Below are 24,108 nucleotides of genomic sequence, written 5' to 3'. Positions count from 1 at the left end.
GTGTGTGTGTGTGTGTGTGTGTGTGTGTGTGTGATAAGCAGCTGCATCAGCCTGCAGTGTCATTAGTGCAGATTATTGCAGTTGAGTGCAGATGCAGCACTAAAACCCAAACATCATCCCCCCACAGCAGCACCACTGACCTTGCCAGAACCAACACTAGAGAAACAAACTTTCACAGTCTCTTCATTAGCCAGCGTGACACTCACTGACTGACATTTAGACATTCAGTCCCCTCAAAATGACTAAACTGAATCATCAAATGCATGAATTTTGCAACAAATTTTTATGATGTTTTCAAAATGCATTCTAAATTAATAATTTAAAAAAGACCTACTTTTTATTTATTTTATTTTCAGATAAAAAAAATTAAATATTAAGGTCACAGTTTTTTATTTGTATTTATTTTTTATTATAAGAGACAATATGTAACATATTATGGTTGACTATTTCAAAATGTAAGGAATATTCCCTTTCAAAAACATATATATATATACTTTTATTCAGCAAAGATGCATTAAAATCATCAAAAATGCTACTAAACACATTTATTTTATTACAAATAATTTATATTTTAAATAGGCATAAAAGCTGTTGTTTTGAACTTTCTATTCATCAAAGAGGCCTGAAACAAATTATCACCGTTTCCACAATAAAAATAAAAATAATATTTTATAAGAATACTACGACTTATTTTATTTTATTTTTGAGCAGGAAATCAGCAAATTGAAGTGGACTATATTACAACAGTAAACAGTTTTATGTTCTTTGTATACATTTATGAATTACAGATTTGTGTATAGTAATACTTATTTCTTGAAAACATTAAACGACTTTAGGTGTTCGCGCATTAAAAAATGCAAGACATTTCAAATACGTCACAGAATTTCATAGATATATACATCTCTGACAGAATCTCATCAGCGCGCCATCTGTCGTCAGCAGACGGTGTGTTCCGGATATGACGCAGGACGCGCCGTATTTAAACTTGTTTTCATTATCACGGAAGTGGAACAGACCGTTTTCACAGGCTGATGTTGATATACCTCCACACTTAGTCGCTCATTATTGTTGTCGTAAGTAAATACTATTTTACAGTGTATTTTCTTTTTTTACTGGACATAATCGCTTTTAAACCGGGCTTTCGCTGTTTGCTATAACTGTGCTGTAAGTTAGGTTAACGTTACCTGAGAGAGATCAGTGGGTCGATTCGTTCGTTTCGATTTTGTTATGGTTAACGTTCGTTTTACATATAAGTAAAAAGCAGTTTTATGTCCAGACCTCACTCCAGACATGGCAACGAAGGGGGCCAAGGAGAGCATCGTGAATAAACTGGGCTTTAAAAGCTCCAGCTCCAGGTCAGTGGAGATAGAGATGGAGAAACTGAAGAGAGAGAACCAGCAGCTGAAGAAGAGTCTGCAGGACATGAAGAAACATCACAACACACAACCAGACTCAGACAAAACCAAGCTCCTGGAGGTGAGATGTCTGTGTGTACACTTCTACAAAACAAACAGTGTCGTTCTGAAGGTATCTTCCCTTGTTTAGAGGATCTTGTCTCTGGAGACGCTGAGGGAGAGGAACTCGCAGCAGCTGCTGGAGAAGGAGCAGGAGATCTCAGGTCTCAGACAGCAGCTGCGCTCCTCTCACGGAGACGTGGTGTCTTCACTGCACACCCAGCTGGAGAAGAAACAACACGAGGCTGAACAGAGAGAGAGACAGCTCCAGGCACTCTCACAGGAGACCCAAGACCTGAAGAACAAGTTCTGCGCTGTTTCTGAGAGGTGTGACACGCTTGAGAAGACACAGGTAGGAGAGCTGACTTCAGACCCTTCAGATTGCTATCTGGATTTACATTCGTTTTACATTCGTGTTTATGATTCCCAAATATTTTTGATGGAAGTCTCTTCTGCTCATTGTCAAGTCAAGTCACCTTTTTTTTTTTTTTTTTTTGAGATTGAGATTTATGAATCATCTGAAAGCTGAATAAATACGCTTTCCATTCATGTTTGATAGGATCGGACAATATTTGGCCGAAATACAGCTATTTTAAAAATATGGAATCTGAGGGTGCAAAAAAAAAAAAAAAAATAAAATATATATATATATATATATATATATATATATATATATATATATATATATATATATAAATATAAATATTGAGAAAATTGCATTTTAAAATTGAAAATTTTGAAATTCTTCTTCTTCTTCTTATTATTATCAATGTTGAAACCAGCTGTTCTGCTTCAAATATTTATTGAAACAGTGATGCACTACCAAAAGTTTGTTGTAAGGTTTAAAAAAAAAAGAAAGAATGCTGTTTTGTAGCTTTTAACAAATATGCACAGTTACACAAAAATAAAATACATACTGTTATTTTTTACTTTATGACAATAAAAATAATCCTGTAAAAAACAAAAACATAATTAACAATAAAAAGCAAGCAATATTGATGATAATAATAAGCATTAATTATAATAGGGCAACAAATTAGCTGCGGCATCACAGAAATTAATAATATTTTAATGCAGGCAAATATAAAACAGAACTGCTTTTCTACTTATGTGCATATTAAGATGAGCTCATCTTTTTTTATGTAATATCCTGTCATTTTAACATAAGGATGTTTCCAAGCAATTGAAAGCATGGTCAGGTTCACACACTAGATGGCAGAGTTTCATCAAATAACTCGTTTCTTGCTCCAACAGGGACTGATGTTAGTAGACCAGAATGGAATTATATAATAACGAATATAATATTTATTCTACAGTTTATTGATACTTAATTTGATAAATGTTATGCTGGTGTTCCTTGTTCAAATTTTGTAATAAACTATTACATACTTGATTTTTTTTTTTTTTGTCCATAACCAGTGAGGTGCAAACCCAAATTTCATAGATTCAGTCCAGAGTTCAGAAGAATCTCTGCTTCCTTTTCCTTTTAAATTTGCTTTACACATAAACTTTGTATTGTGTAGGTGAAAATTGCTACATATAAGATGTGAAAGGTTTTGTCTTTCCTTTTTTTATTTATGAGATGCATTCTGCTTCTTTGTGTTTGAGGTTTTGCTCATTTATCCAGTGTTTGTTGGGATGTTTCTGTGTCACAGCTTCCGTCGGCTGAGCTTGCGGTGCTTCAGGAGCAGCTGCGAGACGTGAGTTCACATCTCTAGAGTTCAGAGAAGTGCTTTCTTCCAGACTCATGTGTTGTCTGTCGTTCCTCTCTCCGTCTTTGAGTCCAGGCTCTGGAGAAGAACCATAACTGGCTTGTGTATGACCAGCAGCGGGAGGCCTACGTTCAGGGCGTTTTGACCAGGACCAAAGAGTTAGAGACGCAGTTAAATGAAGCAAATCAAGCCCTCCAACAACAGCACAAAGAAGCCAGTTCAGATTGTACAAAGCTTTTAAAACAATACTCACTCAGAATGGGGTCTGTGTAATGCAGTAGCATCATTCACTGTCTCTTCTGTCCACACAGGCACACAGCGTGAGCTGGAGGCCGAGCGCACACGAGTCAGCCGAGTCCAGACAGAACTGGAGGATCTGAGAGGAAGATATGAGGAGAAGAGCAGGGAAGCGGCTCAGGCGCGGGAGGAGAGGAAGCGTGAGCGGGAGGCTCTGCAGGAGGAGAGGAAGTGTTCATCAGAGCAAAGCGCTCGACTGCAGGCAGAGCTGGAGGAGGAGAGGAGGAGGGTGGCCGAGCTCCTCATGCAGGTACAGACGCCAATCATTCAGTGCAAAACAGACTTGGTATTTGTGTCCTGTTTTCAGTTACCAAATCAAGACGCATTTACCTTTGAAAAATGCATTGAATTTTAAATAAAAATTAACTTTTTTTTTCTTCTTGTGTAAACCTTGTTCTATACAATGATTTTATTTAGAAAATATATTAGAACTTCTATAATAATAATTATTATTTGTTGTTATTTTAGTTTGCTTACATTTTTTTTTTTTTTTACTTTTTTTGTATGTTGACTGAGACAAAACTGTTTAAGGGTTTAATCCACCCCAAAATGAAAATGTTGTTATTAATCACTTACACCCCCATGTCGTTCCAAACCCACAAAAGCTTTACCCACAAGAAGTATTCTCGTCGCTTCATAACGTTACGGTTGAACCACTGACGGCAGATGAACTATTCTGAGGATGCTTTTCATACTTTTCTGGACCTTGACAGTGTAACTTACTTGGCTGTCTATGGGACAGTCACAAGCCTCCCGGTTTTCATCCAAAATATCTTAAATTGTGTTCCGAAGATGAACAAAGCTTTTACGGGTTTGATATGACTTGGAGGTAAAAGTGATTAATGACAACATTTTCATTCTGTTGTGGAGTGTCCCTTTAAAGTATTGTAAACATTGTATTGGAAGAATAGTGATTGAATTGTTTGAATTATGCAGTTGAATTGTTTTTGTCATGAATATAGCCATAGCTGCTGACATGGCGATAAATCATAAATAGATAAATGAAATAAATAGTAACAGCCAAACAACCTTTTTAAAATGGTCAGTATCTAGAGAGCAGGGTGTCCAATGGCTCATCTAATGCCAATATACATAATGCATTTTAAGTGCCATTTAGTGATGTACAAAACCGGAGAAGGACAAAAAAAATTATATTATATTAGTGTCAAAAACTTTTAATAAGACGTTTTTTCTACCACAGCTTGCTCACAATCAGAAGCTCATGAGCGCTGAGATTTTACTGGTCACAACATAAATCACATTTGTGCTTTCATCACTTCACTGCTCATTTATGCAATCACTATATCTGCTAGAAAATAAAAGATGAAAAGCTATATATTATCTGTTCTGAAAGGTGAATCTACTGCAGAAATCCCTGATGAATCAGCAGGAGGAGAAGAAAAGAGTCACCGTTTTGGAACAACAGGTATTGGGATCATTCTGTAACATAAATATAAATCATTTTATATAACATAATTTATGCTTTTTTCTAAATTGTATAAATTTTTATGATTTAATATATAATTTTTTAAATGATTATTATTATTATATTTTTTTTTAAACACTCATTTATGTGTAGGACACCACATTAAATGTAAATTTTTGCAGAAAATGTATGAAACGTCAAGTAAAAGGTGATTTTTGTGTCTCTGACCTTCTTATAGATCCAGTTGTCGGCTAAAGAATCTGAAAGTGATAAACTGGACCGTCAATCTCTACAGCACCAGCTGCAGAAAGTTTTGAAAGAGCTTCGTAAGGCCAGAGACCAGATTACACGCCTGGAGACTGCCGTGAGTTCTCAGATATTCTGTGATGTGTCCTGACATGATCATTGACGTACAGTATCTGTCATATTCTTGTGTAATAACGTGCCTGTTTGACCTTGTGCCTCAGAAACAGAGAGAGTCTCGCTTCTCTGAGCCCAGCTCCTATAACAGGACTGTTCAAGATCACACCACGTCTCCATCTAAAGTCCATAACGTACTAGATGAGAGTATCCTGGAGTGTCCGAACTGTGGCGCTTCATATCCCACCAGCCAGCACCGAGAGCTGCTAGCCCACCTGGACTACTGCTTCAGCTAAGACACACGCTTCTCAAACACTTTGTGTGTAAACTTCATTGTTTAGGACGCTTTTTGACTTTTTATTGTAGCCACCATTCCAAAGAAATATTTCAGTATTTTTATTTTTTTTGAAGTAGTGTCAGATTTTTTCAACAAATTTGAAGGAACTATAATATTCTTAAAGGGACTGGTTTACATGGGGCATATTTAAAAAATATTTAAATTTTATCAATGTTATTTTTTTTTTCTTAGTCGTCTTTTGGTGATGAGGTTGATCTTTTATTTGTAGTCTTCTCACGTAGAATAAAATAAAGCAATATTTAGCATATTCAGTTTTTTTTTTTCTATCAATGTTGTACCAGAAAAAAAAGGTTATTTATAGTCCTTCATGAATTGTGTACTCCACTTGAATGAATGAATAAATGGAAAAAGACAGATTGTTCCTCTTGTATCCTTATGGCACCTCTGAAGTGTTGGATGTCTGGGAGCCACTCATTAGCATCCATCAGTCCTGACTTTGCAAAGCAAATCTGTCTTGAATTAGACTGCATGTGTAAATCCTGCATTAAACTATTTAAAGATGGGATTAAGTGAAGCACAGTAGCCAGAGGAGAACGGGAATAATTCTAGAGAAGTGCCATGTGTTATGGTGGAGACGCAATATGAGAGAAAAACTGAAGAAGAAGTCCAAATCATTTTGTAGAATGTCATACTGAGGTTATTTACACTCCTGAGTTGACGTATTTACATAAGATATGGAATTTCAAGACTAAATGGTGCTTTTATTTTTATTGCATATTTCAATATATACCCAAAATGTAATGATTTTTTGAAAGTATGAAATCGTATGTATTATTTTTTATATATTTATAGTATACATTATATTTTCTATTATTTTTCCATAACTTGTTTAATCGAAACTATTTAATCCTATAGCCTGATTTTAGTGTTATAAATCTTAAGTATATAAATGGAATTCCTGCATTTATATATGTATATATAATTATCTTTTTGTTTTCTTCATGTTTCTAATTAGAATCAATATTAACAAAAGTTCATAAATGTACAAATGTACCTATATATAATATAAATGCATTTATTCGATTTTGAAGGGAAGATTAATAATGGCAGTGGAGATTGGCTGAATGTGATTATAAATCTTTCTTCTTTTTTGCCTTTATTTAACCAGGAGAAATCTCTTTGAAAGCAGTGTCCTTGCCAAGATAGATGGCCCAGATATATAAGTACACATATGACAAACAACAATAAGATATCAATAAAATACAGCACTAGAAGCATTTGCGAATCATTAAATCATTTTGTTTTCAAATTATTAATGGGAACCAACTGATTTAATTTGAAGAAGGTTCCAGTCTGACGGTGCAGCATATTCAGAACCAGTTTTACTTAGATTAGTTAAAGCTGAAGGTATTTGAGTATTATAATAAGACTGGGAACATAATGAACAATTACCAACTACTTTTTGTTGAATCAAACAACAGAGGAGGGCAAAAAAATATATAATAATTGCTTTGTAAATCAATGAGTACTAATGCATTTCCCTTCGAACAGCAAGTGAAGACCAGGCAACTTTATTATTTATTGTACAGTGATGTGTAGAAAATGTGCAATCTGTAATAAATCTTAAGGCACCGAGATACACAGCATCCAGGGCAATCCCCGTAGTCAAGAATTGGTAAAAAAAAAAAAAATTATTTGCGTTAAATGAAAAGCAAGACTTATTTCTAAAATATGATCCTAGCTGCTTCTTTAACTTTAGTCTCAAATAATTAATATGTGAATTAAAACATAGTCATCATTTATGATGCCCAGGTACTTATACTCTGATACTAATGCTATCAGTTTCCCTTGAGTTCAGAGAACAACAGAACTGTCTAAAGAATTTCTAGAATTTGATAACCACGTAAATTTAGTTTTCTCAACATTTAAGACCAACTAAAAAAACTTGCTTGAATATTATCAAATGCTGGTTGTAACTCATCCAGAGCTTGTCGATGTGTAAGATCAGAACAATAGAAGACAGTGTCTTCTGCATAAAAGTGGAACCTTGTATTTTCAATATGAACTTCTAGACAATTTATATATATATATAGTAAATAATAATGGCCCCAATACAGATCCTTGGGGGACTCCCGTAAATCTGATTTGATACCTTCCACTTGAACACATTGAATTCTTCCCTTTAATCCATCATTAAACCACGAGACTACATTGTCTGATAGACCAACACTTCTAAGCCTATCTTGGGAGATGTGATAAAATTAGATTAGATTATTTCCTTTTACTGATATATAATCTGTGTGCTGACAGCAGTTCCTCTGTATCATGGTCCAAGTTTCACAATGTTTTTGCAAGTAGATCCTTTAACCAAAAGCATTTATTTACCATCTTTGATTTTTGTATTGTTAGTTGCACAGGAGTTCAAACAAACCTTTGATAAAACCTTCAGGACAGTGAGTTTACAAGCATCAGTCACCAAACTCAGTAATTATACTTTTTCCTCCAAGTTTATTTGAAAAAAAAGAGAGAAAAAAAGATAGTTACATCCATGTTTCCTTTTGCTTTGTGCAAAATTATTATGCATTCTCTTTTACTAATAGAATGCTTATTGTCTTTATTTACATATTTGTTAAAATATAAAACATGTCAGATTACATCCTCAGAAGCTCTTTGTGTGTAGTGATCATTTAGGCAGTGTCACAGAAACCTGCATGAAGAAAAAGTAAGAACACATGAGCACATTTAAAGAAAATCTAAATAATAATAATTTATGAGGCTCAACCATCTTACCAGTGTGTGCAACGCGTCTGTATTTGCCCAGGAAGCAGACGTCCTGTTTCTTCTCTGTCACGTTCTTCTGGTCTTCAGGTCTGAGGCCATCAGGATATCGGGAGAAGATGAAGGAATAACCATCCAAGCAGGTTCCATCCACATCGAGCTCTCTGCAGGAGTAGTGGATGGCGTAGTTATCATAGTCTGTGTCAATGATCCAGTGGTCATCATCTGTGGAACAATCAGAGACAGGCCATGAGCACATGAGCTGTCAGGTTTACAAAACATATGATTTAATCACATTTCACAAGCAAGGTTTAATAAGAAACATGCTTACAATCTTACATCTGCGTTTGAGTCATATATATATATATATATATAAAATAAATTGTATGATGTATTATAATGTATCAATATATCATAATATAAAAATAAAGAACTTTTTTTAATGATTAAATTATTTTAATTATGTAATAAAAAATTAAGAAAACTGTTATTAAGGATTATTAAATAATTATATAATTTATAAAACAAAATTAAAATACATATACAAACAAATCAACTAACCATTCGTATAGTTTTTGCAAGATCAGTTTTAACCTGCTGAATTTGATCTGTTTAACTTTTTATATAACAACTTATATAATAATATACAATTATATATGATAAATTTACACTTACATCCAGTTTGGAGATATGCTGCAGCTCCCCAGTATTTCATCTTGAACTTAGCAGGATCTTCTGTATCTTCAAAAGTGCCAAACATGTTGGCGCACATCTCCCAATTGCTGAAGTTTAAAAGAGCAGTGAAAATCCTTTCCATTGCCTAAGTAAAAAAATGTTTTGTTGTGCTACAACAGCATAAAATGCCATTCAAACTCACTTGAGAATGATGACTCTTCCAATGGCGGTGGCTGTCATGGTTCCATCCTCCTCCACTTTGAAATTGGTGACAATATTATCAAGAAGGAAAAGCCCAACAGGGTCTTTCTTGGCAACAGCATACCATGTTCCTTGATACTGCAAGGTCAGTGGACAAATATAAGGAATGAAACCTCAAAATCAACATATGGATAGAAAAAAAAACACTGGTTAACTTACCCTCATCTTGTCAAAGTCTTGTTGGACAGTGATGTTGCTCACCAGACAGTCCTGCGCCCAGCATGTCGCCAGGACACAGAGAGCAATGCAAAGCCTGAGCATGCTGCTTCTGTGCTTGAGCTGTGAAAGATGAAGACAATGATTATAAAAAAGACCAACAAACGTATTACTTTGTTCTCCTTTAAACAAATCCTAATGCTCAAGGTGCGTACCTTGATCACAGTATCTGAAGGGTAGCTGTAGTGCTGCAGCTGGATTCCTGCGAGGTGCTTTTATACAGGGACGTGCTTCTGGGGGTATTTCATAATCCCACCCAAAGACCCAAAATTCAGTATCCACCAACTCAGCCATTGGACAATTTGTTTTTTTACCTAACAGCTGTGATTCAGGTATTCACAGGGTATACAGTGTTGACCTTTGCTCTTCACCTAATGTGTTTTTCTCTAGGTTGCAGCTGGATTGCACAAGAGCTTGAGTGGTACATTCCCTGAAGCCTCTTCAAGAGGGAACATTTCTGTTCGGTGAACATAGAACATTTTGACACTCTTACATAAGCTTTTAAAAGGGGCTTTCTTACAACAATGCTATAGAAAAAAAAAAATTTTGGCTCCCCAAAGAAAGTTTCACTGAATTTTTGTATTATTAGTGTGAAAAACATTTAAATAATCTAAATATTTTTTTTATACCATAAAGAACCTTTTGTGCAAAGAAAAGTTTCCATGGATGTTAAAAAGACACATTTGTTCCTTTTGCTTAAAGACGTCTAAGGAGAACAGTCTGATGCCACGGTTCTGTATCACACTTGCATGCTACATGCCCCTGAAAAAAAAGGTACTTCAAATTGCATGGAAGGGTGGTGTTTGTTGACTAAAGAAAGTCTCTAAAAACTGCTTTTCTTTTCAACCATTTAAGAAGAAAAACACGTAACCGGATGTGTTCACATGATACAGTGGCTACATTAATCAGAAATTGATCTTCGAAAGGTTTAGAAATGTCCAAATAGCATTTCAGCAATGACTATGTGAATTTCTTTACTTGCAAGATTAATACCATCGGAGAGAATATTATAACCATCAGCCATCAGCTATAGTATCACATCAGATCTCCTGAGGAACAACTCAATTTATTTTTCACTATTGGAGAGGAAGAGTTGTTTATATTTGTTAAAACATCAAAATAAACAACTTGTAAATTAGACCCTATACAAACTAAGCTACTGAAAGAGATACTTCCAGAAGTCATAGATCCTCTTCTTAAGATTATTGTCATTATGATATATCTCAAAAATGTTCAAGCTGGCTGTTATTAAGCCTTTCATTAGGTACAAATACAGCTTGATCCTAGATAATTAGTTAACTGCAGAGTGATCTAGATTCTCCCTTCTCTTTCAAAAAATACAAGAACTATCAGAATCCTCTATGTTTATCTGCAAGGATTTCCAGTCAGGATTTAGACCGAATCAGTACAGAGACTGCTCTTGTTAGAGTTACAAATGACTTTCACTTACCCAATAAAGGTTGTATTTGTATTGCATTTGACACTGATGCAAAAATTATGTTGGCACTAATGGAACTGCTTTGGCTTGGCCACTTATTTAACTGTTATTAGTTTGTTAGAGGTATCATATCAGCCCCAGATTCACTGTGGAATACCACATGGCTCAGTTCTAGGACCTTTAGCTTTTTAACCTTTAGATGCTACCTTTGGGAGATATTATTAGAAAACATGTTAATTGTTGGTTCACTGTAACGCTAATGATCCTCAGCTCTGTATTCCTTTGTGACCTAACTAACAAAACATACCAATTCACAAAACTAATTGAATGCATAGTCCTAGTCTGCATAGTCTAAAACTTTATAACATGTTACTATATTATAACATATAACTATATAACAATACTCTCTAAAACATGATAGCAGTGCTTTGATCATGAAACACTGAAGACTTGATTAATGGCTTCTGAAAATTAAGCTTTTCTACCACAAAAAATATGGTAATTAATATAAACAGAATATAAGCACTGGTCAGCTAGTACACAAAATCTGTTTTATGATATTGACCAGCTTACTTAACATGATCTGTTATTATCTTAATAATGAAAATGAAAAATGTCTTGCAACTACAACTTTTATGAGAGGTTTGTAAACAAATACTATGAAATATTCCAATGCTTTATATATGCAACATTACTTATTCAAATTAACCAAACCAGATCTTTATATTAAGCTGACTAAGCCTAATCTTAGTTCATTAGATCTTACTTTTAGGCTGAAGTTCAGCAGATGATACTTGACATACAAATGGTGATCCTTCTTGGTTGTTTGTCTGGGAAGGAGTGGGTAAATATGTGATGCAGATTGACTACTGATATTGTCTTGCATGTGTCAACACAGATATGTGTCAACAACTCAAGACTTTACTGTAAGACTGAGGTGAAGAGATTTCAAAATAAGATGATATCTCCAATCCTCCTCAATGCACTTGTCTGCTCAAAGTCCATCAATAAATACATCACTCTCTTGTTTGTTTTTGTTGCAGGCATATCAGGCTCTACAAACACAGTCGGCTATTTAACACATTGCATTTGTCAACATCCAAGTAAATTAATGATGAGTGTTGTAAATTTAGCATTGCTCTGTCTGTCGGCTCCTTGCTGTGTACTTAAACAGGCTCTGTCCCTTCAAGAGAGGATATCCTGATAATCACTTTCTCTTAATCCTGGATTTACAAAGCCAGGTACATATGATGCAAGGCTTTTTCTTTTTTACATTCTGTATTCATGACACGTCCACGACATCAAAGAAAAAGGAGACAGATCCATTTATACGTCTGGCAGACTGACAGATAAGGTCTAATCCTATCATTGGAAATAGATCCTGGGTGTCCAGCATCTTTTCTGGGTGTAGAAAGTGCCAAAAATGCTAATAATAGCCCAATTTGGAGAATGCATTTTCTTACTATGAGAGCTTGAGAGCAAGGTTTAATAAGGACAATGCTTACAAGACATTTGCATTCAGGCAAGTGCTTGTGCTATAAGCATATGTGAGACACTGTCCCTTTTTGCATACTGGGCCCAATGTACCCATAAACTCTGGTGTATTAGATCAGAAACACCATCAGTCTAATCGATAAACCGACGTGACAAATATCATGTCATGCACCAACACTTTTTCCTCAGGATAAAACAGAGGTGTTTGACTCTCGTCTGGATTGTCTAACATGAAATGATCAGGGTGAGGATTTGCAGGTTAAGAAAGCTTAGGGGTTTAATGTCATGACGTCACTTTAATTAGCAGCCACTTTGATCCCTTCAGCCTGTAAGCCACTATTCTCTGGCAGTCTGTCGGAGGAGACCTGCACTGATCTCTGCTCTGGAGGATGCACCTTTCTGAAGGAGGGCATCCCTGAGAAGCTTCACTTTTCATCCTGACTCCCCACAAGTAATGAATCTCTGAGAGGACGAGCAGAGAAGCACACTTCAAAATGGCAGACAAGGATAGTGTTGAAAAATACTTGGAGAATAACCCTCAGTTTGCCAAAGAGTATTTCGACAAGAAGGTCCGATGCGAGGTCATCGCTGCCGCTTTCGCAGAGAGCCTTGACATCAAAGATCCAACCTCGTTCAAGGATGTCAGCCAAATCCAGGAGGCCACCATTATCTTTGACATGATCAAAGAAATGCATTCGCAGCAGATAATGGAAAAGGCCATGCACAAGGTCCTGCAGAGGATATGTATGCTGGTGAACGCAGACCGCTGCAGCTATTTCATATACCGAGCCAGAAACGGCATCCCTGAGCTCGCTTCGTGTCTTTTCGATGTCACCTCTACCTCGAAATATGAGGCGAACTTGGTCAATCCTCAATCTGAAATTGTCTTCCCTACTGACATGGGCATAGTTGGCCAAATAGTGACTACCAAAAAACCAGCTAATGTTCCCGATGTCAAACAGGTGAGTGAAAGAAGAAAAGCTGTCTTTTATAGCTCTCGCTGGTTAATCCTCTTTTTTATTTACCTTTATTAAAGCTCTGCAAATAATATTAATAATAAAGTATAAAAATGCTTTTAAATAAAAAGTTAAAAACAAAATAATCTACAAATAAGTAATACCAAAATATGTAAAAGCAAATTATAACAAATTAATTTTGAGTTAAGGGGGTTAAATTGCAAGTAATTTATAGAGTTTTACTCTTTATGGATTGAGATCAAATTTTTGAATGCCACAATACCAGGAGCAAAGAAATAAACATGGTGAATAAAACATATCTATAATCAATGTATTCTTATTTTCCGTACAAACCTGAAGTTGTACCACTTTAACTTCATGCAAATCCTCCTATTTTTTAAAAACAGCATATAGCTATGTATCATCTGTTTAAACTGTGAAGAACTGCCGAAACCACATTTTTAAAAAGACCACTTTTATATTGTTAATAGAAGACAGCCTATGCAAATCATCCACATTAAATAAACATATTTTGTCAGCAACATTATTATTATGTTAATATGACTGAATTAACCAAATTACATTAGTTTACGGAGGTGAAAGCCTTTTTAGGTCATAGAGCAAGAGCTGTGTTTTTGCTTTTTATAGTGCTCCAGTATGCTTTGACATGCAGTTAGTTGCAAGCGAAACATCTTCTTAGGTTTATTAGGCAGGCCTGTTATCTAAAAGTCGACTATTAGTTTGACAAAGGATTATACTGTTTCTGTCCCGTGGTCATGGAGGTCAGTCAACCCCCTGCAGAAAAGCAGCTTATTTTCTCTGCTCCTGATGCACATTGATGTTATTTAGCAACAAATCACAATTCTTTTAGTTTTTTTTTTTTTTTTTAAGTCAGATGTTCGACAACCATTGCTTCAGCACTTGTTAATTCATAATTAAGATTAATGGCTTATGAAAATTAACTGTGGAAGTGAGGATTCCTCTTCATATGCTTTCTAAATAAGCCAACAGCAAAACTGCAGAGTAAAATGTATACATCTAATCTACAATTAAATGTCAAAAACCAAAGTTTTACCAAACAAAATGTTCTTTACTATATATATATATAGAACATGATACACATTTAAAATCATCAAGCACATCCATACAGCCTTCAATGCATTATATGAGTATAATAATAAACAAATAATAAACGATTAAAGATGCATGCTATAAATAGCAGCATGGTGTTTAATCATGGCACACCAGTGCAACCTCATCTTAAGTGGCCAAGACAGGGTTAAATCTATTAACCTTCATTACATAACACAGAAGTGTAAATTTAGGTAGAATTAGTCTCAGTGACAAGAGAGCCATCACTATGACTGATTAAAATCTAATTTAGTAACAGTTCTTAAGTTTTCGAGTGTGAATATATATATATATATATATATATATATATATATATATATATATATATATATATATATATATATATATATTAATAATATGAATAATATAACACCTATGTACAGAAATGTTCATTATTTTATTATTTAAGCAAACATGCTGTAGCCTACTGGCTAAAATGGTGGAGGAATTAATGGATATTTTGTATTAAGCAGTTTTAACTCATTACTATTTCAACCAGTGTATTATGAAACAACTGTATCAAACATTAACCAATGTATTTGTTCCTTAGAATCCCAAATTCAGTGACTTTGTGGACAAGCAAACAGGATACAGCACTAAAAACATGATGGCTGCCCCTCTCATGAACGGGAAAGACCCACTTGGTGTGGTCATGGCAATTAACAAAGTGGGAGGAAATGAATTCTCCAAAGCAGATGAAGACGTGAGTATCTGAAAAACCACATCAGTGTGAACATCTTTTTAAAACGTTCTCTATCGGCCTACAGCTGCAAAGCAGAAATCATGTGATACTGACCTCAAATTTGTTCTGAATCAGATTTGGACGAACCTTTTTTGCGAGTTCACTTTGTCAGTATAAGGATGTGGCCATAACAATATATAGCCTATATTTTTTATTATCAAGTAAATGTTTTACAAATGTTTTCCAGCTCTTCTCCAAGTACATCACCTTCGCCACAGTCATTGCCCTACAGCATTACACCTCATACATGTATAACGTGGAATCTAGAAGAAGCCAGGTAATGCTGCGGACTACAACACTTTATATTTGACTGTGATTTGGATCTTGACTGTGACTGTATACTGCTCCTGCAGGTTCTCTTATGGTCTGCGAGCAAAGTGTTTGAAGAGTTGACGGACATTGAGCGACAGTTTCACAAGGCTCTGTACACTGTCAGGACCTACCTACAGTGCGAGAGGTACTCCGTCGGCCTTCTGGACATGACCAAAGAAAAGGTTTGTGACACATGGTGATCATCCTTCAATTCTGATCAGCTATTCATGAAAACACTTAACACTTGCTTTGATTGTTTAGGAGTTCTACGATGAGTGGCCGATTAAACTGGGCGATGTGGAGCCGTACAAAGGCCCAAAGACACCTGACGGCAGGGTAACGGATCTGTTTCTCTTCGCTAAACAAGTCAGTGTTGCTGTTTAGTATTATTACAACTTCTTCTATCTTCTAACAGGAAATCAACTTCTACAAGATCATTGATTATCTCTTAGAGAGCAAAGAAGAGATCAAAGTCATACCGTAAGCATATTTCCTAATGCATAAAAACACATTCTTTGCTCACATTGTAAAAACTCATACGGTACACTACATGGGAAACACTATCTGGACACCATTTTCTAATAGGTTTGGCTATTTCAGTAATGTCTATGAAGACAAATCAACAGAACTGAACACAAGGGCCTGAACCAGACCTGAACCCAAATGAACAGCCTTCACTCTTAAAAACGAAGGTTCTTTATCGGCATCTATGGTTCCATAAAGAACCTTTAATATCCATGGAACCTTTTCAACTACACAAAAGGTTCTTTAGATTCTCCTTCACTCTACGAAAAAAAAAATATTTTAAGAACTGTTCAATGTAAGGTTCTTTGGGGAACCCAAATTTTTTTCAGAAAGACCACTCTCTAATAATGCCTATAGTTTTGAAGTGAAATTCTCTCACCAACAACTTTATTAGGTACACCTTACCAATAACGGGGTTAGCCTTCAGAACTGGTTTAATTCTTCATGACATAGATTTAACAAGGTGCTATAAGCATTCAGCAGATTTTGGACTAAATTGACATGACAGCATTACACAGCTGCTGCACATCCTTCATGATGAGAATTTCCCATTTCACCACATCCCAAACATTACAGTACTCTTTTGGATTGAGATCTGAGGCCATTTTGAGTACAGCGAACTCATTGATTTGAGCTATGTGACATGACACGTATTTTGGAAGTAGCCACCACACGATGGGTTCATTGTGGTGATAAAGGGAGGGACATGGTTCATGGCTCTCTATATACCCTAGAGATGGCTTTGTGAGAAAATCCCAGCAGATCAGCAGTTTCTGAAATACCCAGACCAGCCCATCTGGCACCAATAACCAACTTAAATCAACTTTCTTCACCATTCTGATGCTTGGTTCGAACTTCAGCAGATTGCCTGACTATGTCTACATCCCTAAATGCATTGGATTGCTGCCATGTGATTGGCTGATTTCATAGTTGCATTGTTTAACAGTTCAACAGACATATTATAGTAATTGGGTGTCCATATATGCCCATATAGCATACTAGCTTAGCAGCCTCTCTCATATGAATGTTTCTGCTTCCAGAACTCCTCCTGTTGACCACTGGGCACTTGTTAGTGGCCTCCCCACCTATGTGGCTGAAAATGGCTTTGTAAGTCAAAAGTATTTTCTTAATATCAAGTACTTTGAAATCGTAATGGTACGATATAAAAAAAATTATGTTTAATAATGTTTGTGTTAAACTCAGATCTGGTTTCACCAGTGCCCTTGTCCAAATGCTTATTCTAAAAATGTCCCAGGTTAAATAACTACTTAACCCAGAGGTCTCAAACTCAATTCCTGGAGGGCCGCAGCTCTGCAGAGTTTAGCTCCAACTCAACCTGCTTTAGTGATCCTGAAGACCCTGATTAGCTAGATCAGGCGTGTTTAGGGTCGGAGCTAAACTCTGCAGAGCTGTGCATTCTCCAGGAACTGAGTTTGAGACTAAAGTTAAATGAGCTACTCAATGGGGTAAACGATGTATTATCGCTTATGTTGACTGAGGGAAATCTTTTTTTATTTTTCTTTCTCCAGATTTGTAACATGATGAATGTTGCTGCTGATGATTACTTTACATTCCAGGTACTGTAATCCATTCCAGGATAAACCTCTCAGTGATCAACACCTGAAATAGACACAAACCTGTAACCTTCAAACTGAGACAGAAAACACTTTATTTAAGTCATAATTCTGAATAGCTTATTGATAAGGTGAATGTAAAAAGCACTCTTTTTTCACTCTTTAGAAAGAAGCTGTGGACGAGTCGGGTTTTGTCATTAAAAACGTCCTGTCCCTTCCTATTGTCAACAAGAAAGAAGAAATAGTGGGAGTTGCCACTTTCTTCAATCGGAAAGATGGCAAGCCATTCGATGAGCAGGATGAACAAATTACTGAAGTTAGTCGTGAAGTGTTCACCATCCTGTTAGCTCCTTTTAAATTTTATGATGCAACACTAATGTGGTCTTCTGACTTTGTTTTAGGCCCTAACACAGTTCCTAGGATGGTCTGTACTGAATTGTGACACATATGACAAACTGAATCGGACAGAGTGGAGAAGAGAGATTGCAGCAGAAATGGTCATGTACCAGACCAAAGCCACCCCAGCTGAAATCCAACAGATTCTGGTGAGGCATTATACAAGCTCATGCTTTAAAGAAACTTTAGTCTTTATCATGCCAAATAAACATTTTTTCCCTCGTTAGAACACAAAGGAGAAGTTTGACATGAACCCTGAGGACTGCGATCAGAAAGAAATGTACAAACTCTTGGTATGTTTTCTTTTTACTCTGAACCTTTATATTCATAGTGAACATAGCATTGATCTAAAATGTTGAACACGAAGGATGACTTTTTAAATGTATCTACTTGTATTTTAATACACAGAGAGCCAACATTCCAGAAGCCAAAGATGTGGATCTGCTATTATTTAGTTTTAGTGACTTGCCTGTCTCTGAGCTTGACCTTATCAAATTTGGCATCCGCTGTTTCTTTGAACTTGGAGTGGTAGAGAAGTTCAAAGTGCCAGCAGAGGTGAGACTGGACTTAATATATTGTAGAAACTACTGTATACTGTATTTCTTTGAACAGTGCAATAGCCGTGATGTGATGTCATGCTCTGTGGTATCTTATGTAAATGCATCAATTTAACAAATAATAATAAATCCACAATCTACATCAATATCTGCAACACTGCCCATTTGCAGCCTTAAAGTTAGAGTGATTTTAATTAAGAAGATGTCTGTATTGCTGTTCTTCAGCATTCACATACATATACATGGACGTGTAGTGCAACAACCGCTCAAGGCTAATTTTCCAAGCAGCACTCATCTTATTACTAGAGCCTGTTTATTTTTGGCAGGTGATTAGCGATTACCAGACTCACACAGAAAGCTCAGCAGATTTCCACACAAATCAAATGTCCACAATTCACAAACTTCCATATTTTTATGGAAATAAATTTGGGCCTATGAATGCAAAAGTTACTGGACTTTCATGTAGTGTGACATGCTCCTTCAGTTTTGGGATGAAATTGTTTGGGCCTACACTTGCTTCAGGTCCTGACAAGATGGATGTACACTGTACGAAAAGGCTACAGAGATATCACCTACCATAACTGGAGGCATGGGTTTAACGTGGGCCAGACCATGTTCTGTCTTCTTCAGGTAGGTTTTTAATCCACACATCATGCTATTTGTCAGAAAAGAGGCTGTAATACTGATTATTGTTTGCTTCTTTCTCAAAAGACTGGAAGGCTGAGAAAATACTACTCGGACCTTGAGTCCTTTGCAATGGTAGCGGCTGCATTCTGTCACGACATTGACCACAGGGGTACCAACAATCTCTACCAGACAAAGTAATGTAGCATATAGATTTTTTACAACTAATATTTTCAAAAAAGACACAGAAGGCATTTTACTCCCAACTTATTTCCAATGCAGGAGCGCATCACCACTGGCCAAGCTCCATGGATCTTCCATCTTGGAAAGGCACCATCTTGATTACAGCAAGACGCTGATGGCAGATGAGGTTTGTTATGTCATAAAGCACAAAGTGTTCCAGAGCTCAATATGACCACCAGGTAAACTTTATTTTTTGGCTCTTTTTTTTTACAGAGCGTTAACATTTTCCAAAGTTTGCAGAAACGCCAGTTTGAGACAGTCCAGCACTTGCATGATGTCTGCATCATTGCGACTGACCTGGCCTTGTATTTCAAGTAAGCTCTCAATAGCATACCTTCATCTACTGACACTCTATCTTATTGACAATGGTCCAATTTCTTCCCCAACCCAGAAAAAGGACCATGTTCCAGAAGATTGTTGATGCCACTGAACCAATGAGTGATGAGAAGGAAGCGATTGCCTATGTGTCTAACAATCCCATTAGGAAAGAAATCATTATGTAAGCATCACTTCTCAGTAGAACCCTACTGCTTGAGAACACTCTGAACTGAGAGTTTGAAGACATGTGTTTGATTCCAAACAGGGCAATGATGATGACTGGATGTGACTTGTCTGCCATTACCAAGCCATGGGAGGTCCAGAGCAAAGTAGGTACAACTTTGGTTATTCATGGCTAGGATTATCCAGCATTGACATTCATTTAACCTAAAAGCACTCTATCTGAAGGTTGCTCTCATGGTGGCAGCTGAATTCTGGGAGCAGGGAGACCTGGAAAGGACTGTGCTAGACCAACAACCCATTGTAAGTTTGTGAAGATCAGTTTTGCTTCAAGAAAGGTCGCATTATGATAAAAGTACTGTCTGAATGAGAATACGTATCCTTTGAATCTTTTCACAGCCCATGATGGACAGGAACAAGGCGGATGAACTTCCGAAGATGCAGTGTGGTTTCATTGACTTTGTGTGCTCGTTTGTGTACAAGGTAAATCCACCCAACTGTCAATCAATTTTGTTTTTGCACAATCCAGACATCCGTGTAAATGGGGCATCTGTCCATAATGGCCTCTTCCTTGCATGTCAGCACAACATTGCTTAAGTGTTCTGACAGGGAATGATGGATCGCACGTTACAGGTATGCTTGTGAATGCTTGCAGTAACAGGCCTCTTTTCTCGTACAGGAATTTTCAAGGTTCCACAAAGAGATCACTCCCATGTTCGATGGCCTGAACAACAACAGGGTCCATTGGAAGGAACTGGCTGATATTTATCAAGCAAAAGTAGACGCTATAGAGAATGAACGAAAACGGCTAGAAGAGGAGCAGGCTAAAAAAGGCATGTTGGACCCATTAGTTGACATCTTTTTGTTCGTTTGTGGACAGGGATTGTAGATTATAGGGATAGTTCACAAAATAAAAGAACATTATGTCATTATTGACTCACCTTCATGTCGTTCCAAACCTGTAAGACCTTCGTTCATCTTCAGAAAACAAATTTAGATATTTTAGATGAAATACAGGAGCTTTCTGACCCTGCGTAAAACAACGCAACACAACAGAAATTTTCCCAGGCCCAGAAACGTAGGAAGGACATCGGTAAAATTGTCCATGTAACATCAGTAGTTCAACAGTAATTTTACGAAGCTATGAGAATACTTTTTGTGTTCAAAGATAATAACTGAACAATTCTTGGACAAAGTTGAGGGTGAGTGATTAACGACAGAATTTAAATTTTTGGGTGACGAACCCTTTAAATGGAAGAGATGATAAGGGAAATTGATCAGAAAATGGCAAAGGATGCAGAAAAAAGGTACACTTCCCAAAGGTACACTGTTGTACCTTACCACTAAAGGGTGCATAATAGGACCCAAATTCTACATATTTCAACCTCTTGAAAGTGTTTATGGCATATCCTGTTCTAATCTGACCTCAAAGCCTTGGGGAACATACATACCTTGATTTTCTTTTGTATATTTCTTTTCTTCACTGAAGCAGCTGGTGAGGATGGTGGAGAGGGAGGAAAGTCCAAAACCTGCACCATATTTTAAACATCATCTGACAGAAATTCAGAGCCACAGAGAAGTCTGGGCCAGCATGTAGAGGGAGGTGAAACGTGCTCCTAGGATCACTACATTTTCGCCAGCTTTCTGTCTCATTTCCTCGGATGTACCTTCTCCAAGTGAACACGTAGGCATTCACCAGAAATGGAAGAACTGTACCTGTCAGATGTTCTTTCTGATGCGGTGCCAGCCTAGAGCACCATATAGACAAATTCAAGCTTGTTCCTTATCCCTGATTTCACCTCGACTGTACCTTTTAACGACTAACTACACTGGAGGAAGTACTGCATATGCAACTTGCCACAAAGTGGTGGCTGAAACACAACTCTACAAATATTTATTGTGCTGTAGTTCATTGGTCAAACAATTAGATAGCCCCGCCCCCAAACAAACACCATTGGCATCACTTTAAATTACACACTTCACTTTTAAACTACTGCAAAGCATATTTGAATACATATCAGTTGCTTTGTTTAGGGTTGAAGGACCAACTCATTTGAAAAAGCTTTTAGAAGCTGATTGGTTATTAGCAAATGCATTGCGAAATGTACAAAGATCTCGTGTTACAAGTCTTGCACACTGACTACTTGAGTTACGTTTTTGAAAAGAAAGATGGCACTGCCAAGGCTAAAGATCTTGTCACTTGCATGTTTGGATGGATGTGAAACAGGACGTCTTTTCTACTTTTTTGTTCTCTATAGATGATGAAGCTGCGGATGCAATATGGCTAATTCTGTGAATATGTGGAGAACATTTATGACCAGAACTTTGATGTTTGTTCTATAATCATTGATACCTAAGCACCACACATAGTTTTCAACCATAATGTATTACATAGAGTGTATTACATAGAATGTCAACTGATAACATAGAGGTACTTGTTGATACCAAAGATTTAAATGATGTTTAAGTGGTATTCTATTGAGCAGGGCATACAAACGTCAGGGAATATTTAGAAAGTGCATTGCATGCAATGACAAAGCAAGCGGGAACGGTCAGTACTTGAATCTGTAAGGAGATTTGAAGTGAGTTTGATGGGGGAGCAGCTCCTGAGATTCACTCCATTTTAATCTTTAAACACCATGCTTATTTAAATCAGACTACTGAAGCCTCTAGATATCTCCTCTGGCAGAAAGCACAACCCCAATTCGTGAGGTCAAAGTCTCTCTTTCCTGATCTTTGGAGAATCTGATGACAGCGGTAACTGTTAAACTAGTGAATGAACCACAGATTTTGTCTGATTTCAAAAAGAGGTCATTCTGCTTTAGAAAAAACACCAGGCAATGACAAAAACAAGTAACCTATGAAGAGATATAGTAAATGCATTGAAAAAAGATATCATCTAATGCAATATCCGCTTGTTAGAAATAAAACACTGAAGGCCTTTAATCCAATAACAGGGGCCACGGCAGTCTATATAACTAGCGACTACACTTAAATGTCAAACCCTTTAAGTCCAGATCAGACTGAAGAGGCCAAAAGTGAGTAAATCTCATCTCAGGTTAAAGCATTTTGTTGGGATTGTGAACGATAGTATCTACAGTCATTTGGAGTGAGTGTGGGACTGATATCCAATCATCTTATTTACTGAATACTACTGCACATTTACTGTAAATTATGTCATGAGAACAAATAAACACATTATTCTGAACTTTGAGTCTCAGTATAGTCTTTCACCGTATCAGCTGTTAGCTTGATGTCTCTGTGACCAGAGTTCTGTTAGAAGGCATGTCAGGGGGAACCTGTCCTGACTTTTCTATCATGCAGAGGATTACCTAATAAAGCTGGATCATCCCCAGGTAAAGAGGCTCAGGTAATTGGCTGAGAGCCGAGACAAACCACTTTTCTTTCTACGGGTCTTTCAATATAGAGCCAAAGTCTTCAAGTTTAACTTTTATAACGCTACACTCCACTTGTCGTTTATGATTTGTGGAAACACAGAAATGCATCATATATGCAATCACATGAGAACTGATACATATTATAGATGCTGAATAATGTATTAGAGTGAACAAAAGGATTTCTGAACCCCGTCTGACTGATTCTTCACATTGATTGGCTGTCAGCCTCCTTTGGGTAAGCCGAGGCCCAGGGCAGTTTGACACCGTGACCAAGAGAGAGGCTGACGTGAGGGGTATAAAATAGAAAGTCTGTCCATTTTAAAAACCCAGTGCTAATGCGTTTGTGATTTCAAGGAATAAAGGACAACTGTCATTCTGTCAACATTTAATGGGTCAGATTATACAAACATTGATAGGGTCTGCCTGTAAACTCAGTGGCTTGTTATGTTACTATGGGTTCCTAAAATACTGCTATTGACTGCTGTACGTACAGGAACACAAACATGTCTTCAGTATAATCATCTGAGCTCACTAAACTTTCAAAGTAAACAAACACTTCTACTGATAAACACAGCAGGCCTCATTCATACAAAATCTGAGCAGAACAAATATAAAACTATTATATCAGATGTTGCATGTTCACATAAAAATGATTTTACAAGCACTTATTTCATTTTTGTGCAAAGTATGTCAATTGTAAACAAACACAAACACACAGACACACATATATATGATTTAAAAAA

At 36.6% G+C, this 24,108-nt stretch overlaps 3 protein-coding genes across 4 annotated transcripts; 2 read left to right on the top strand and 1 right to left on the bottom strand.

Annotated features, from left to right (window-relative positions):
- The first annotated feature begins 943 nt into the window (after window positions 1-943).
- Window positions 944-5,961, top strand: LOC113111970 (centrosomal protein of 55 kDa-like). 2 transcript variants are annotated; one of them, XM_026277267.1, is made up of 9 exons: window positions 944-1,073; window positions 1,277-1,476; window positions 1,546-1,806; window positions 3,110-3,154; window positions 3,242-3,392; window positions 3,478-3,713; window positions 4,818-4,889; window positions 5,134-5,253; window positions 5,357-5,961. In XM_026277267.1, the coding sequence occupies exons 1-9, from the start codon at window positions 959-961 to the stop codon at window positions 5,543-5,545; spliced, it is 1,389 nt and encodes a 462-aa protein (XP_026133052.1). In that variant the 5' UTR covers window positions 944-958; the 3' UTR covers window positions 5,546-5,961. The 2 variants fall into 2 exon arrangements, with proteins under 2 accessions (XP_026133052.1, XP_026133051.1); XM_026277266.1 differs by having other exon boundaries at window positions 5,128-5,253.
- A 2,180-nt stretch (window positions 5,962-8,141) lies between these two features.
- On the bottom strand, window positions 8,142-9,784 carry LOC113111969 (retinol binding protein 4, plasma). Its single transcript, XM_026277265.1, has 6 exons — window positions 9,633-9,784; window positions 9,421-9,540; window positions 9,203-9,339; window positions 9,001-9,107; window positions 8,338-8,550; window positions 8,142-8,254 (listed from the first exon to the last, which is right to left on the bottom strand). Exons 2-6 carry the CDS (start codon window positions 9,520-9,522, stop codon window positions 8,235-8,237), a joined length of 579 nt encoding a protein of 192 aa, XP_026133050.1. The 5' UTR covers window positions 9,523-9,540; window positions 9,633-9,784; the 3' UTR covers window positions 8,142-8,234.
- Window positions 9,785-12,903: 3,119 nt separating this feature from the next.
- On the top strand, window positions 12,904-23,172 carry LOC113111968 (cone cGMP-specific 3',5'-cyclic phosphodiesterase subunit alpha'). Its single transcript, XM_026277264.1, has 22 exons — window positions 12,904-13,371; window positions 15,047-15,199; window positions 15,426-15,515; window positions 15,592-15,732; window positions 15,812-15,886; window positions 15,966-16,030; window positions 17,116-17,182; window positions 17,605-17,652; window positions 17,816-17,965; window positions 18,051-18,194; window positions 18,273-18,338; window positions 18,454-18,600; window positions 19,125-19,232; window positions 19,314-19,423; window positions 19,509-19,596; window positions 19,683-19,783; window positions 19,861-19,968; window positions 20,053-20,116; window positions 20,196-20,270; window positions 20,367-20,450; window positions 20,647-20,800; window positions 21,460-23,172. Exons 1-22 carry the CDS (start codon window positions 12,904-12,906, stop codon window positions 21,510-21,512), a joined length of 2,559 nt encoding a protein of 852 aa, XP_026133049.1. The 3' UTR covers window positions 21,513-23,172.
- Window positions 23,173-24,108: the final 936 nt, after the last annotated feature.

Source organism: Carassius auratus, chromosome 12, assembly GCF_003368295.1.
Source record: "Carassius auratus strain Wakin chromosome 12, ASM336829v1, whole genome shotgun sequence".
Taxonomy (NCBI): Eukaryota; Metazoa; Chordata; class Actinopteri; order Cypriniformes; family Cyprinidae; genus Carassius; species Carassius auratus.
This window is presented reverse-complemented; position numbering and strand designations above follow the sequence as displayed.